This window comes from Mustelus asterias, chromosome 15, assembly GCF_964213995.1.
Source record: "Mustelus asterias chromosome 15, sMusAst1.hap1.1, whole genome shotgun sequence".
NCBI lineage: Eukaryota > Metazoa > Chordata > Chondrichthyes > Carcharhiniformes > Triakidae > Mustelus > Mustelus asterias.
This window is the reverse complement of record NC_135815.1, coordinates 56,733,472-56,751,432: the sequence shown is the minus strand read 5'-3', so window position 1 is coordinate 56,751,432 and position 17,961 is coordinate 56,733,472. Positions and strand designations below refer to the sequence as shown.

The 17,961-nt window shown below is 44.4% G+C and overlaps 1 protein-coding gene across 1 annotated transcript in view; it reads left to right on the top strand.

The window, feature by feature from the left end:
* The window catches only part of pde10a (phosphodiesterase 10A), a 163,129-nt gene that overhangs the window by 63,693 nt on the left and 81,475 nt on the right, over positions 1 to 17,961 (top strand). Inside the window, exons 7-8 of the mRNA XM_078230471.1 lie at positions 3,084 to 3,187; positions 8,031 to 8,219. Coding sequence (XP_078086597.1) covers positions 3,084 to 3,187; positions 8,031 to 8,219 — 293 coding nt within the window. The remainder of the gene's footprint in view (positions 1 to 3,083; positions 3,188 to 8,030; positions 8,220 to 17,961) is intronic.

The following is a 17,961-nucleotide window of genomic DNA, read 5'->3' as shown; positions in this document are numbered from 1 at the left end:
TGACATCTGTCCTATATCTCTCACCCCTCAATTTAAAGCTATGTCCCCTCATGCTAGCTATCACCATCCAAGGAAAAAGGCTCTCACTATCCACCCTATCTAATCCTCTGATCATCTTGTATGCCTCTATTAAGTCACCTCTTAACCTTCTCTCTAATGAAAACAACCTCAAGTCCCTCAGCCTTTCCTCATAAGACCTTCCCACCATACCAGGCAACATCCTAGTAAATCTCCTCTGCACCCTTTCCAACGCTTCCACATCCTTCCTATAATGCAGTGACCAGAACTGTACACAATACTCCAAGTGCGGCCGCACCAAAGTTTTGTACAGATGCAACAAACATGACCTCCTGGCTCCGAAACTCAATCCCTCTACCAATAAAAGCTAACATCATAGGCCATCATAACAGTCTTATTCACTGAAGATGCAAACATTTTTTAAAATGTTATGAAAAAACATACAAATGCTGCCACCTTTCCCAGCAAAATCTGCTGGTACATTCAACCATGGCCTTTTCTCCCACCTTTGTGATGCTTCATTAGGGCATAATACCCCCAAACACTTTAATGCCCAACACCTGAAAAATTGCAGACGATTAAGTTGTTAACAAGCAAGCTTAATAGCTTGTTAATTAATGATTTCAAAATGGCAGGCTGTTTATTTTGGGTCATAAGTTATTAATAAATTCAATGGGGAAATAAAGAAAAATTTCTTTTCATGGAAAGTGGTTAAAATTTTGAATTTGGTAAGGACGTGGCTGAGACAAATAGCTTAGGTGCTTTCAAAAGGAAACGAGACATGCATGCACATGGGAGAAAAGACTGACATGAAGTAGAAAGGGATAGGAGGAGATTAATATGGAATATAAATACCAGCACAGACTAATTGGGCCGATGGCCTATTGCTGTGCTGTGTATTTTAAATAATTCTACGTAACAAATACCTACTTGTATTGGTCTTTGAAGTAAACCAAGTAGATTAAACTTAGCTAAACATTGGGAAGACCAAAGTCATTGCCTTGGGTCTCCACCAGAAATTCTATCTCCTAGCCACTGACTCCATCCCTCTGGCAACTGTCTGAGGCTGAACCAAAATCAAAACAGAAAATGTTGGAAATGCTCAGCAGGTCAGGCAGCATCTGTGAAGAGAGAAATATGGCAGGATTTTCACAGCAGAGGCAGGAAACAGAAGTTGGGACTATTTCTGGACCGCAAACCCACCCCTTGTGGAACATGGAAAAGTGCCTTTTACGAGCATGACCTTTTAATTTTTGTGGAGATGGGCTAAGTGGGCTGCGGAGGTGGAAACAGTGGCAGACCGATTGAATTGTGGCCCCTTTAAACTCAACACAACAATCATTACTTGGGTTGCATTTTGAGTCATGAGAGTGCATAGTGCAGGTAGAGAAGCTTGGGCTGCATTTCTCAAGACAATTGCAGGAAAGCCAGAGGCCCGAGTCCCAGAGCAGGGCTACACCTATTTTACAGACACCAGTCACAAAGTCTTTTGAAGTCCCACGAGGGAGATGGAAGAAATCTTCTTCTCAGAGAGTGGCAGCTGGAGGCCACCTACACAAACCAAACAGGCCTGTATAGGAATCACTGAGTGGCAGGAGCATTTCTTCCTTCTCCTTACTTACTCCTCCTCCTTAAATGGGCTTTTCTTTCCATGGCCTCACCACCATCACGGTCCACATCTCTCTGGAAGGCCATGTTATGAAGAACACAACAGGCCATCACAGTGAGTGAGACCCTTGCAGGAGTGTATCACTGGGTACACCCTGACCAGTCCGGCACCAGCAGTGCATCTTCAGTAGACCATTGGCCTGCTCCAATGGTTGTCCACATGAGCAGGTGGTATTGGTTGTCATCGTTCTGTCTTGGCCTATACATCTTTCCAGTACAACAGCAAAGACCTAATTGATACTAGCTTGAAATGGATTGGATATTTTAGATAAATACCAAGTAATCAAACTCCAAATCATTTTTCACAATCATTTAGCCACAAAATGGATTTGCCATAGGTACCAAAAGAGTGCTGATATGTGACATGTCTTCACCACTTCCCCGTACTGAATTGATTCTTTTGGGACTTTTTCATCTCTCCTTGTTATCACCTTTTGGTATCAAATATACCCCTCCATACGTCCAAATGCTTTCCGCTGTGCAGCAAGATTCTATGATTCACAAGTAGTGTTAATGTGAGAAGTGTCATGTGAGCAAGTTTAATGTAACTAAAAGCTGGGAAATACTCAGCAGGTCTGGCAGCATCTATGGAAAGACAAAGGAGGGGAATTTTCCACCCCCTATTTTTGGCAAGTGGGAAGCTGGTGGTTTTCAGATCGGGCTGCCCTTTAACAATGGTACCCAGTCTGTCAGGTGAGCCTGCCAGCGTGATGCTATGGGTCCCACCCCTTCCATTTCTTTTCAAAGTGCTTGAAAATCTGGCAGACAGCTGGAAGGCTGCCCTTCGCTTTCCCAGTCCGAGACAACACTTTGAAAAAAAATCCTAAAATTCCATCCAGAATTCACTTTTCAAGTCATGACCTCATATTAGAAGAACCCCAAATCAGAAACTTTCCTGATGATTTATCACAAGCTGAAATGTTAACCATTTATCTCCCTACAGATGTTGCCAGACCTGCTGCGAATCTGCAATATTTTCTGTTTTAATTTCAAATGCCCAGCACCTCAGTATTTTGATTTTCAACCCAAATTGGATGTTAATCATTTCCCACTCCCCCCACTTGCAGTTTTGTACCATGCGAAACAAACAAAAATTTCTTCCACCAAAGCAAATGAACTGGAGGTAACAGTCAGTGATTGCTGGAAATATTCAGGGTCATATGCTCAGCTACTTATCACAATGCCTTGCAAATTATGATTCTAATGTTAAAGTATTATGTCACACAATGTACAGTCCTTCTGTATCCTACCATGTTTCATAATTCTCAGTTAAAACCATGAAAAACCTTACAGTTTTTCAGACAACGTTTATTTGGGCTCCAGCACAAAGTGAACCAGTGAGCAAATGCTCTCCAGCTGTTCCATTTCACCTTCAAAAATCTTCTGTCACTTTCCAGCTAATGAACAAGGGCAGATGACAACCCTCTGCAACTCCACCAACCTGAATAAATATATAATCAGCAGACCTACGAAACTCACAGGAATATATTTTGAAGCAAAGGTACAAGTGCTATGATTACTCTAAAGTTCTTAACAATATGGCCCAGCAAAGTGAGATATCAAGTGTCATCTTCTACAAGCTGCTGAGAAAGAGAGACCTCTCTTGGTATTGTCCCTGGTCGTGTCAAATGAATATAATCGCAACACAGCTAACATGTAAAAAAGCCACAACAGATTGTCCTAGAGCATCATTTAGTGGCTGAAATCCAGTATAGCAGGCATAAAATATTTGCTTTGGCAAGATTAGATTGGTAAGCAATGATATTGGAGAGGATTCATCGACCTCGTCAGAGAAATCCTGATACCCCACTGAATGGGCATCAGCCAAAAATTGGGATTCCTGCCAGACATGGAGGACATTGGGAATCACCCGACCAGACCTGCCAGCCCCAATCGGATTCCTGCCCATAGCGGGCGGCAACATGATTAACATGGAAACCCACTGATTGTAGTACTGTTAGCAGACTTGATGGCTCATTCACTGGCCCCCGCCGTTCACCCGCCTCTCCAGCGGGAAATGCACCAGGCAAGCTTTGGTACTGGCAATGACCAGCATGGACCTGGCATGGTGGACCCTGAGAGGGTTCAAGGAGCTAAGACGAATGGCCTTTTGCCCCTCTGCCACTGCCAGGCTGCATAGGTAAAGTTTTGGGGATTGGGTGGGCTTGGGCTGGGGGTAAGAGATTGACCTAGCCACCCTCCTCTGGGATGGGAGTCTCATTATTTGGTAGCAGTAGCTTTCGGAGTGTTGCTCCTTCTTCAGGACTCACCTGAAGAAGGAACAACACTCCGAATAAACCTGTTGGACTTTAACCTGGTGTTGTGAGACTTCTTACTGTGCTTACCCCAGTCCAACGCCAGCATCTCCACATCCTTCTAACCCTTGCAGACTTGAAGACCACACTCTGGTTTTACCGCTGGTGTGGACACTTGGTCCTCATTCGGGAGAATGGCACCTATGAAATTTATCCCAAAAAAACTCCTGAGGAAAATTTATGATGATCCTGAAAGCTGAGTTTGCTTTTAAAGAAATATGGCAAAACACAGCGTAAGTAGAAAACTGTATATGCTATGAAATAAGGTAAAATTAGTTCAGATTAGTTAGCAGTAACGTGCACCTTTGACCTCACAATGAGGGGCAGAATTCTCTCATTTTCAGAGTGTGGAGGGGGGCAGCTCCAGCGGCACTTGTGCCACTGACCAGAATGATCCTGCGCCAGATTCGCACTTGGAACATTGTTAATTATGCACAGGCGACTCTCGTGGTGGGCCAGCAGCTGATTCATCCACCTGCTCTCAGCTGACAGGTTCAAAGGCCCTGTCACCATAATTAAATACCAGTCCAGCACATTCATATCACACTCTCCAGCCCACCTGTCTTCAGCAGGCCATGCAAAATGTTAGCAACCCAGAGGGAAAGGTTAGCAGCCTCAACAAGTCTGTTCCTCGATTCAGTCACCCACCTTCCCTACGCCGAGCCCATCACCTGTGAGGGGCCCATGTTCCAATTGGATCTCTACCCAATGCGTCTGGAGTCTTCATCCATCCCCTTCAAGTAAACAATGTTGTATCCTTTAATCCCCTAGTTTGTGAGCTTCTCATGCAGGCATGTTGGGTTTTATTTTCCTTCCCTTTGGTCTTCCCTCTGCCTATCATTCTTTGTCTTCCTCATCCACCTCCCTTCCCCTCCCCTTATCGTTGCACAGCCCTCCTTCATTAGCCTCCCTTGTCTGCATCAGGCCACCACCTCCCTCCCCCTCTCCTCACCTTGTACACCACCACTGGCCAAACTCAGACCTTTGTTGTGGTGGGTGCATGAGCTTTGCAGCACACTGCTGTCCAAATAGACACTGGTGTATGGCATCATGGGGAAGGAGACCCCTGTACTCCCCAATCCTAGGTGCAATACTGAACCAAGATGGTGACACAGGAGGGTCCATGCATCCTGCCACATGGTGCTATCCAGCTCAGCATGGAGATGGAGGCAGGAATCAGTCTGCCCCAGCAGAGTGGTGAGTACAGTGCATCAGGCGCAGTACAACATTGTGTCAGAAAGGCTTTGTTACACTCACCTCAAAGTCTCTGGCAATCTGAGCACTGCCTTGTGCACACTCCTCTTTAGCAATTGGGTTGGATTTCCGGCTGGCATGACGCAAGATTGAAAGTCTGACAGGATACCAGCATGTGGAGATGCCGGTGTTGGACTGGGGTAAGCACAGTAAGAAGTCTGGTGTGGTGAGACTTCTTACTGAGGTTACCAGCAGGCAGCTGTTTTAATAAACATTCATAAGTTCAAATGAATGTAAATGGTGATCCTGCCAGCGGGATGCCTGACCCATCATTGGGAGAATTGTATCGTAATTTTACACCTGCGGGATTCCAACTTAGGCTCTCACCAGAGACTCTGCACCCGTCCACCCGCCACCAAACCCACCGTGGATGGGTTGGGAGAATTCCACCCAAGGTGTGAACATGATGGTGAATTTCACTTGCAAAGAGGGAGGATTGCCTCAGCATGACGCTGCAGCATTCTCAAAAATGGACAAATAGGACAGACCATGTATTGTAGTGAATAGAAACAATGGCCACAGAACCTGTCAACTAAGCTGCTACAGTATCTCTAACAATACAAAGTTATGGAACAAAAGATTAAGTCAAATAAGTTTGATTCGAATCATTTTAAAATGTCAAGTGTTAAACATTTAAAAAGCCAGATAAATTTGGTTAAAAAATCAATATACATTGAAATATTTATTAAAATGTATTAGTAATTAACACAATAATTATTGAAGAATATTATATGCATTGTAGAACTTAACAGTGTGTAACTAAAGATTTTAAAATATTCTCCCAAGAACAAAAAACTGCCATTAAAAGTCAGATAAAACTTGTTCAAAAAGCCATGTACTTCAGAACATTTAAAGAGTTAGATCATGATGCAAGTTAGGATAAATTTGGGGGGGGTGGGGGGGAGTTGAAAATCTGTCCCACAGCCATGTTGAAAGTTGAAACGCCCTCATTAAGTATTTGCAAACGGAAGCTGTTTCCACCTGGAAAACCGCAACCCTAAAATGTTATACTGAATATACTTTATTGTTCATGGACAATCAGCCCAAATTCTCACCAGTGATATTTCTCCCGCTTTAATCTTTTAAGTCAGTGAGTGCAATAGCAAAGCATGTAATGGCTCAGTGCAATTTACATATTAATTTGATGCAGTGCGGGCAGAGCCTAAAGGTTGCTGGACCTCTCACCAATGCAATATCAGAAAATGCTGGTAACTTTGCTATCATTCTCAGAGTAAAATTGGACCGTTTCATTTTCCCCAAGCCATAAGTTTGTGGGAGAGGATAAACCTATTTTCAGCGGTATTAATCAAACACAGGTTGGCATTCTTAAATATATCAAGAAAGATTGCTTAATGACTTTTTTTAATAGCATTCTCAAATACTGCTGAAATGTGCCAGCTCATGGAAGATTTTGGGGGTGATCGTACCTTCTCGTCTTGCCGGCTGATGGGCTGGGTGAGCCAGTGAGAATACGAGAGAGAGCCAAGAAATTAGGTTCATGTCCAGTTTCTCATTTCTCGCAATCCTACCGGTCCTGGACGTGAGGCTGATCTCAATATTTAAATGCTGTGTAAAATAGCATTTAACTATTACAAATGTGCCCAGGACGGAATCGTCTGTACTCACTTGCCTCTGTGGCCATGCCAATGAAGGTTCTCTCCAGTGAGGATCACATATGGTCCCCATCAACAGGGATCTGTTGTAATGGCCTCGCCGGTAGGACCGGAGGCCATTGAAACCCCCCAGGAGATTTGGGGCATTGCCAGCCTGGCACACTGGCAGTGCCAAGGGGGCAGACCTGGGTGGGTGGGGCCTATTGGGGGGCAGATGGGGGGGACCGCTGCCAGCTCTGCAACAGCAATCATGGGGGGAGTGGGCACTGCCACTCTGCAACCAACAATTGTGGAGGGGTGGGGGTGTTGGCAATCTGTCGTGGAGCCCTGTGGGGGCGCAGGATTCAGCCAGAAGGCCAGTTATAGCCGGGGGGGGAGGTAGTGAATGGCAGATCGCTGTTCACAGCACACAGCAATCTGAGCATGCGCAATGGCACCCTCTGCTGCTATCAGCCAGCTTTCGGGTGAGCTGGGCTCCACCCACTCCCTCTCCTGGTGAGAAACTGGTTTGGCCTCATATTTTTGCAAGAATTAGGTAAGATTTCATTTTTTTTAAGTTGCCCAAAAATACTGCATGAATTTCTCCCGTTTTCACACTCGTTTGGCAATTAGAATATTTTTGGTAAGATCGCTCTCTTTATGTTCAGCAATATGCAAATTGATTTCAGCAGAAACAGGAGTGAAACAAACTTCAATGCAAATTTGAGCTCAATTTGCACCCAAGTCACTTATTGTTCCCAAAGTGGGAACTCTTGGTCAATATTTATAAGAGCTCAAATGATCAATATTATAGTGCAACTTGGTAACTGACCAAGAATCAGAATAGTTAGCAAAACTGTTCTCTTCTGTTTACATGTGATCAACATTCATGAAAATGAAAACATGATAGATTTCAAATGGTGATATGTTGTTTTATTCAACATAAAAATAGTTGAGTCGAATTCACAGCTCACTAAAAATTTGGATACTGGAAGATTTCCAGATTGTATTATTAACAATATTTGTTATTCTTTAAAAGTTTAGTTGATCATTTAGAAAATGCATTTAAATTGCCTTGGCAAATGAAGAAAAGTCTGCTTGCACTCTCTTAATCCTTTCATCTTTAGAGTCTTGTGGGTAGTTTCAAACGCTATTAAACTAATTGTTGTATGTTTTGTTTAATAGAGAAGTAGACCTGTACACGGGGTACACCACACGAAACATCCTGTGTATGCCTATTGTCAGCCGAGGAGTTGTCATTGGTGTTGTGCAAATGGTGAACAAAATGACCGGAAATGCCTTTACTGAAGCAGATGAGAACAACTTTAAAATGTTTGCTGTTTTCTGTGCTTTGGCCTTACACTGTGCAAATGTAAGTGATTGAAATAACTTTAAATAACTGATGTCTGAAATCTATGATCTTAACCCAATATCTATCTTTTAGCGTTTTTAATTTAGACATGCACTTTGGAAACCATAATTTATATGTGTAAGTTATTCAGGTTGCACATGGAAAATTTAACCACTTTGAGTCACAGTTGCTGATTTATTTTAGATGTTGTAGAAATAATTTTGCAAGTCAGTGTGCCAGGCACAAAACCTCACCTTCTGACAATGTGTACCGGTAATTCAGGCATTGCTTCTCATATTTTTCAGTCCATTCATTCATTACGACTTTAAAAGAGGAAAATTGTGTATATTTGTACAATTATCCAAATTGTTTGATAGAACAAAAAAGCAAAAAATTGGAAATCTGAAATAAAAATGCTGGAAGCACTGAACAAGTCAAGCTGTATCTGTGGGGGGAGTAAGGATAGATTCAGTTTCCAGATGTTGTGTAGCTTTTTTTAGTTCCGATGAAGGGATGCATAACTTGAAAACTTACCTTAACCATTTTTCATTCTCCACAGAAGTTGCCTAACCTGCTGAGTGTTTGCAGCATTTTCTGTTTTTACCCCAGGTCATTGAATTTTCTCATCATGAGTGCTATAAACTAAAATAGCTGCTTATTTCTGGATGTTACTTTCTATGAATTTCATATGACCTTAAGAAGGTGTTTGGGAAAGATAGGGAAGGAAAGAAAGGAAAAGGAGCAGTTGTAACGGTTAGGGAGAATATTACATTGCAGGGCAGAAACAGTAGAGGTACCTTTCTTCTAATGAGAGTATTCCACAGCAACAAAAGAATATAAGAAGGATTAGGCCACTTGACCCCTCGAGCCTGCCACACCATTCAATAAGATCTTGGCTGAGCTAATCTTGTCCTCAACTCCAATTTCCTGCTTGAATCCATATCCATGGACTCCTGACTGAGCCTCCACAGCTATTTGGGGGAGAGAATTCCAGAGATGCACAACTTCCTGAGAGAAGAAATTTCTCCTCATTTTAATCTTAAAAGGCAACAAATGGGAAGGATATAGAAGAACAAATTTGCAGGGAGATTACAGGTGGGCACAAACTTATAGCGTTGTGATAATGGGTGTCTTTAATTGTCCTATACTCTTCCAGTCTATGTTAAGATAGAGGGGGGAAGAGTTTCTAAAGTAGATTCAGGAGACTTTTTTTGATCAATATGTTTCCTGCCCAGCTATGAAAGTGGCATTGCTGGATCTGGTTCTGGGAAAGAGGTGGGACAACTAGGTCAAATGTGAGTGGGGAGTCTTTTAGAGAATGGTGATCATTGTATCTTAGATTTGATTAGCTATTACAAGGTGTAATCTAAAGTAAAAAGACTAAATTGGAGAACAAATTTTCATGGGATGAGGATGAATGGAAGGCAACTCTCCCAAAAAAATTCTAAGTGTCAAATTCGCGTGAAAACTGGAGTAAATCACACTTTTTTTTTCCGTGGGAGTTTAAAAAGGAATCTCCCACACTCTGTGCACTGTAGAGTGCGCGAGCGTGATTCACTCCAGAATTCAGGTGGCGGGGCCTATCCCCACCCAGGATGCTGGCAGCATAACACTGAGTGGGCCACTGCGTGTGTGCCAATCTGTCAGTGCCGAGATCGGCGCATACGCAGTGGCCCCTGTCAGCCGGCCTCCCGACTGCCCCGTGATCCCCGCAACGCCAGCCCTCCCTGTCTCCTCCTCCTCCCACCCCGCCCTTCCCGGACCTGATTGCTGGCCCCCAAGCTTGCCCAGGCCTAGCCCCGCCCTGATCAACACCCCCCCCGCCCCACGCAGCCCCGTCCTCCCCAGCCCCCCACCCCGATCATTGGCCTCCCTTCCTCTGCTCGATCCCAAAGTGCAGAGTGACGGTGGGACCCGCCACCCCACCGATGCCCCTTCATCAGGCCCTGCCCCGCATCAGGCCCTCTCCCCTTGGCACTGCCTGGTGCCCGGTCGGCAATGCTAAGGTGCCCCTTTGGGCAGTGCCGGGGGCACAGGTTGGCATGCCAAGATGCTCATGCCCAGGGGGCACTCCCCAGTGCCCAACTTTCTTGGGGACCCCAATTGCCCCCTCTTCAATCCAGTGAGATCGGACCGCTAGCTCCCCGAAAGTGGGGAGCTACTGTAAACCCTACTGGAATGAAACACTGTTGGCGGATGGGAGAGGGGCGATGCTAGCGGGGCCAGAGATTTCAGTCCCGGGCTAAAACATTAGCGCAGTGGGATGGGAGAATTGCCCCCAATCTGTTCCAGATAAATCAAAATCAAAGATTGACAGGTAACACTGGCCATAAGACCATAAGAAATAGGAACAGGAGTAGGCCATTGAGCCCTTCGAGCCTGCTCTACCATTTAATAAGATCATGACTCACTAAATCCACGTTCCTGCCTTTTCTCTATAACCCTTAATCCCCCTGTTGAGCAAAAACTATAGACCTCAGCCTTGAAAATGTTCAAAGACTTGACCTTTCTGAGGCAAATAATTCCAAAGATTTTGAGAGAAGAAATTCTTCCTCAAATCCCTCTTAAATGAGCACCCTCTTTGTTAGGGGCTGTTACGATGGTTTTCTTGTATTTAAAAATTATCATTCCCCTGAGGTAGCCAAACGAAGTAACAGAGTGGTTTAAAGATGATTAATTTAATAAACTATAGCTAGCTACAAGACCCTGAATGTCCATTCAGAGTGAAAAATTCAGAAATACAAAGGCAATTAAAGTCTCAGCTTCGATTACAACTAAAAGAATAGGATTTGTCTCCATAAAAGGTTACATCTTTTGAAAGTACAGTTTTTAAAACCAATCACAATCACCTTACACTTGCTTAATTATAATATCCAATTGACATAAGGTTTTTACTTGTCTCAATTGAGTATTGTTTTTCCACTATCTTTCCAACATTCCAACTGTTCCTGATTATTAGAACATGGATCACTCCCTTGTCCAATGCAGATATCTGACATAATGAGCTATGCCCAGACTAATGACCTTGATGTCTGTCTGTGAAGGCTCTTATAAGAAGACCTTTGTTTTTCACAGCAGTTTGTGTGATGTTTAAACTTGTGTGACTATTAACCCTTTCACTCTTATTCTGCAACTATGACCTCTGGTCCTATACTCTTTCATGAGTGGAAACATCCTCCCAACATTTACCCTGTCTAACCTCCTAAGTAGTTATGGGCGCGATTCTCCCAAAGAAATTCGAAGTGTCGGACTTGGGTAAAAATTGGAGTTTTTTTTCAGCGGGAGTTTCAGAATGAATTTCCCACACTCTGTGCATTGCAGAGTGCCTCAGCATGAATACGCTGAAAATCAGTGGGCTGATTCCCGCTGGAGAAGCCGGCAGCCTAGCGCTGAGCGGGCCACTGTGCAGCCCCGATCTCCTGATTTCGCCTCCCCCACCCGCGAAACAGCTTCCACTCGAGTCTCCCAGCCCGCTGCACTACAAAAGCAGCGCAGCGGGCTGGGAGAATCGCCCCCTTTATGTTTCAATCATATAGAATCATAGATTCTCTACCGTGCAGAAGGAGGCCATTTGGTTCATTGAGTCTGCACAAACTCTCTGATAGAGCATCTTACCCAGGCCCACCACCCGCCCCAACCCCGTAACCCCATGCATTTACCCCACTAATCCGCCTAACCTACACATTTTTGGACCGTCGGAGGAAACTGGAACACTCGGAGGAAGCCCACGCAGACACGGGGAAAACATGCAAACTCCACACAGACGGTCACCAAAGGCTGGATTCAAACCAGGGTCCCTGGCGATGTGAGGCAGCAGTGCTAACTACTGTGCCACCCATCTCATTCTCCTGAACTTCAAGGTGTGCCCTCTTGTAATTGACACTTCCAGTCGAGGAAAAAGCCTCTGACTATCCACCCTGTCTATTCCTCTCATAATTTCAAAGTTTGCAGATCACACAAAACTTGGAAGTATTGTAAACTGAGGAGGAAAGTGTAGAAATTCAAAAGGATATAGACAAGTTGGTGGAGTGGGACAATAGATGGCAAATGAAGTTCAATGCAGAGAAGTGTGAGGTGATGCATTTTGATGGAGAGATAATATAAAATAGGGATAAAATTCTTAAGCGGGTGCTGAAACAGGAATCTGGGTGCATATATGCATAAATCATTAAAGGTGGCAGGATGGGTGGAGACAGTAGTTAATTAAGCATCAAGTTTTTTGGGCTTTATTAATTGGGGGCATAGAGTCCAAGAGCAAGGAGGTTATGCTTAACTCATGCGAGACACGAGTTAGACCTCAGCAGAAATATTAAGAAAAGTTCTGGGTGCCACACTGTAGGAAGGATGTGAACACATTGGAGAGAGTGCAGAAGAGGTTTACAAGAATGGTTCTAGGGATGAGAAACTTAAGTTATGAGGATAGATTAGAGAGGTTGAGACTGTTTTCCTCGAAGAGAAGATTTGATAGAGATGTTCAAAATCATGGAGGGGCTGAATAGGATAAATAGGGAAAAATGTTCCTGCTTGTAAAAGGATCAAGTATGACAGGGTACAGATTTAAAGTGATTTGCAAAAGAAGCAAATGTGATGTGAGAAATAACTTTTTTATATGTGTGATTTGGGTCTGGAATGCACTATCTATTAATGTAGAGGCAGATTCAATCAAGGCTTTCAAGAGGGCATTTGATGATTATTTGAATAGAAACAATGTGGAGAAACAGCAGAGGAAATGGCACCATGTCATGATACTCATTTGGGGAGCCAGTGCAGACATGATGGGCCAAATGGCCTCCTGCACCATAACAATTCTGTAATTCTGTGAAATTTGAGCAACAGGTGAAGCTAACTGTTTCACACTGCTACCATGCAGTAGCAGCACAAGTGGTATTCACTGCCATCAAGCCAAAAGACCTTCTGCCTATCACACAAATGAGTAATGTGGTTTTTGAATTTCAATGCCAGTGTAATGATAGGTATGTAGGCCATACATTCCAAAGACTGGTAGATTGTAGCATATAGCATGTAGTAGCTGCTGTTCACAACAAGTAAGATACAGACAATACCCAATCAACCCATGCTTGTAAACCTCAAAATATTAGATGTGAAACCACAAGTGGACATTGGACAATCCTCAGTATGCTAAGCATTATGCTGATAACCAATTGAAGATTATTAGTCGGGCTTGCAGTGTGGCACATTTACCTGTACTGGAAGATACATATATTAATACACAAGGCCTATTCTTTGTAGACAGAATGAACATGTTCACACTGTTCAGCAAAATAAAATAAGTAAAAGCCATTCACGGATTCATTCCCCAAGGCAATGCCATTACCAGTCAGATTCAAACTTCCTGGTTTAAGTTTCAAACAACGTTTGGCAGTAATCTGTCAGTCACCATCAATTGGAGCGTTTTCCATCATAATGTCTCTCCCAATCAAAGCCCACTTGCCAACCAAGTCATTTTTTCTGCAATACAGAAGTTCTGTACCACCGAACGACTATCTTATATCCTGTTGTATTGAGTTCCCAATCCTGACCGTCTTGCAGCTATGTCTCAGTAACGGAGGCAGGAACTCTTGTCTGCTCTTCTCACAGTGACCTGATCCTTCCTCCCTCCCTCTCCAGCACCCTTCTAAGCTGTCTTGAGATGTTCCTCACCCTGGCTCCAGTAGAGCAACATACCATGTGGCACTGTCATTCCAGATTATGAAGGAATCAGAATTATTACAGTGCAGAAGGAAGCCTCCCAACCCCACAACAAATGCCACATTATTGTACCCCTCATCCTCAATTCCTTTTTGGACAGCATCCAAGGTGACAGTATTTATACTTATCCTCACCAGTAAGGAGTACATTGTAGCAAGTAAATTGCATCGGTTGGATAGTATCAGTTTCTGTGGTTCCCATTCTCTGTCTAAATCTGGGTTCTAACTCTCCCCGTTATCAGTATGAATCTGCACTTCTGCATTTTTTTCATTCTTTCAAGGGAGGTGGGCACTCTGGCTTTTTTAAAATTCATTCGTGGGACATGGGCATCGCTGGCTGGCCAGCATTTATTGAGCAGTCACGGGCATTCAGCCTCTGATCTTCGGGTAAGCGTTCTCCAAGGCGGCCTTCACCACACACGACAACGCAGAATTGCTGAGCAAAAACTGATAGCCAAGTTCCGCACACATGAGGACGGCCTCAACCAGGATCTTGGGTTCATGTCACACTATCTGTAACCCCCACAGCTTGCCTGCGCTTGCAAAATCTCACTAACTGTCCTGGCTGGAGACAATACACATCTCTTCAACCACTCACATTGTCCGTACCTTTAAGATTTGATTACCTGTAAAGACTCACATTCCAACCATTATCTTGTAAATTGAGTTTGTATCTATATATGCCCTGTTTGTGAACAGAACTCCCACTCACCTGATGAAGGGGCAGTGCTCCGAAAGCTTGTGGCTTGTGCTACCAAATAAACCTGTTGGACTTTAACCTGGTGTTGTGAGACTTCTTATAGCATTTATTGCCCATCCCTAGTTGCCCCTGAGAAAGTTTAAAGTTTATTTATTAGTGTAACAAGTAGGCTTACATTAACACTGCAATGAAGTTATTTGAAAATCCTCTAGTCGCCACACTGTTCAGGTACACTGAGGGAGAATTAAGTATGGCCAATGCACCTAACCAGCATGTCTTTTGGATTGTGGGAGGAAACCAGAGCACCCGGAAACCCACCCAGACACAGGGAGAATGTACAGACTCCGCACAGACAGTGACCCAAGCCGGGAATTGAGTAGTGCTAACCACCATGACACCCGAAGGTGATGGTGGGCTGCCTTCTTGAAACGTTGCAATCCACCTACTATGGGTTGACCCACATTGCCATTAGGGAGGGAATTCCAGGATTCTGACCCAGTGACGGCGAAGGAACGACGATATATTTCCAAGTCCGAATGGTGAGTGGCTTGGAGGGGAACTTGCAAGTGGTGGTGTTCCCATGTATCTGCTGCCTTTGTCATTCTAGTTGGAAGTGGTTGTAGATTTGAAAGATGCTGTCTAAGAATCTTTGGTGAATTTCTGCCATGCATCTTGTACATAGTAAACACTGCTGCTACTGAGCATCGGTGGTGGAGGCTGGACCCGCATTTGTTGTAAATCCCTAACTGCATTTGAGAAGGTACTGATGAGCTGCTTTCTTGAACTGCTCCAGTCCATGTGGTGTAGGTACACCCACAGTGCTGTTCAAGAGCATGTTCCAGAGTTTTCACCCAATGACAGTGAAGGAATGACAATATATTTCCAAGTCAGGATGGTGAGTGACTTGGAGGGGAACTTCCAGGTGGTGGGGTTCCCGCGTGTCCACAGCCCTTGTCCTTCTAAATGGTAGTGGTAGTGGGTTGGGAAGGTGCTGCCTAAGAAACCTTTGTGAGTTTCTGCAGTGTATCTTTTAGATTTGTGCACACTTCTGCCACTGTACATCAGTGGTGCAGGGAGTGTATTGTTTGTGGATGGGTGCCAGTCAAACGGGCTACTTTCTTCTGATTGGTGTCAAGCTGCTTCAGTGTTGTTGGAGCTGCACTCATCCAGGCAAGTGGAGAATATTTCATCAGACAGCAGACTTATGTCTTGTAGATGGTGGACAGGCTTTGGGGAGTCAGGAGGTGAGTTACGTGCCATAGGATTCCTAATTTCTGACCTGCTCTTGTAGTCACTATATTTATTTGGCTGGACCAGTTTAGTTTCTGGTCAATGGTAATCCCCAGGATGTTGATCGTAAGGGATTCAGTGATTATTAGATTCTCTCTTGTTGGAGATGGTCATTGTCTGGCACTTGTGTGGCGTTAAATGTTACTTGCCACTTGTCAGCCCAAGCCTGGATATTTTCCAGGTCCTGCTGAATTTGGACATGGACTGTTTCGGTATCTGAAGAGTTCCAAGTGGTGCTGCATATTGTGCAATCATCAACAAACATCCCCATTTCTGACCTTATGATGGAGGGAAGATCATTGATGAAGCAGCTGAAGATGGTTGGGCTTAGGACGCTACCCTGGGGAACTCCTCCAGTGTTCTGGAGCTGAGAGATGATTAACCTCCAACCAACCATTTTTCATTGTGCCAGGTCTGACTCCCAACTAGCGAAGGGTTTTCCCATTGATTCCCATTAACTCCAGTTTTGCCAGGGCTGCTTGATGCCACACTGTCAGAAGATGTGCAGGTTAGATGGATTAGCCATGCTAAATTGTCCCTTAGTGTCCAAATATGTGTAGGTTAAGTGGATTAGTCATGATAAATGTGTGGGGGTATGAGGATAGGTCAGGCTGGGGTGAGTCTGGGTAAAATGCTTTTTCAGAGAGTTGGTGCAGAATCAATGGACCAAATGGTCTACTTCTGCACTTAGAGCTTCTATGCTGCTTTGATGTCAGGGGCAGTCACTTTACCCTCACCTCCGGAGATCAGCTCTTTTGTCCATGTTTGAACCAAGGTTGAAATGGGGCCAGGAGCTGAGTGATTCTGGCAGACCCCACACTGAGAATCAGTGAGCGGGTTATTGAGGTGTGAGCAAAGTCTGGAGCAAACTGTCCACATTCTGCACCCTCACTTATATGTCAGTGTGTCTCGAACTCCAGCTCAATGATTGAACTGGGGAGATTCAAAACATTGACTGCAGGTGCACTTGGGAAAGTCACCCATAAACTCCCACATACTACAATCCAGACACAATTAGCTGCTCTGCCATTACTCTGTATAGATTACTCATGTTATTTATCTATACTTTTTAGTTTTCAAGATTGTTGTCTTTTTCTGGACTCTTAACGTTTAAGCATTAAAATCTGGACAAATTTTTTTAATACTTACAGCCTCAAGCTCCCACAAAGGAATGCAAGTGCTGGAAGCAAAAACACACCTCCATACTCCCCTGTGCACCAAATTCACACCAAATTCCTAACCTTTACACTCTATTTACTGCTCATGACTATTCTTATGCACTCTGTGTAGTCCTCTTTTTCATCACTGTGTACACTGTCTCTCACCCTGTGTATAACTCTCTCTCTAGTCAGTATGTAGCTCTTTCTTTTCTCAGTGTGATCTCTCACTCTTAGTTTGGTGTGAAGTACTTTCTCCTGCTCGGTGTGTAGCTGTCTTGGTCTGGTATAGCTCTCTCTCAGTCGTTGTGTAGCTCACCTGCTATCCTATGCTCAGTGTGTAGTTCTCTCTCTCTCCCTCTCATACTCAGTGTGTAGTTCTCTCTCTCTCCCTCTCATGCTCAGTGTTACTCTCTCTCGTTTCAGTGTGTTGCCCACCCCGCACTTCGCAATCAGCACATCTCCCCCCACCGCTCACTCAACCATCCTGTCCCCCGCTCGCTCACTTGTGTGTTGTTCTCCCTGTTGGTTCACTTGGCATGTCGCTCCTCCCACTCGCTTGGTGCAATGCTCACATCCATGTGCTCACTTACTGTGTTGTTTCCCCACCACGCTCTCTGCATGTCATCTTCCCACTTGCTTGGCACGTAATTTGCCCTGCTTACTCACTGGGCGTATTGCTCCCCCCCTCCACCTCTCTCGCTTGCCACGTCGCTCCCACCCACTCGCTTGCTATGTTGCTCCCCCCATCACTCACTTGGTGTGTCATTCCCCCCACTTGCTCAGCACATTGATCTCCCTGCTGATGTGGGGCATTTCGCCCCCTGCATATTTGCTCGGCAAGCCTCTCTCTTTTTATTGCTGTGTGTGTGTGTAGTGCTCTCCCTCCCTCACTTTGCCTCGCTGCC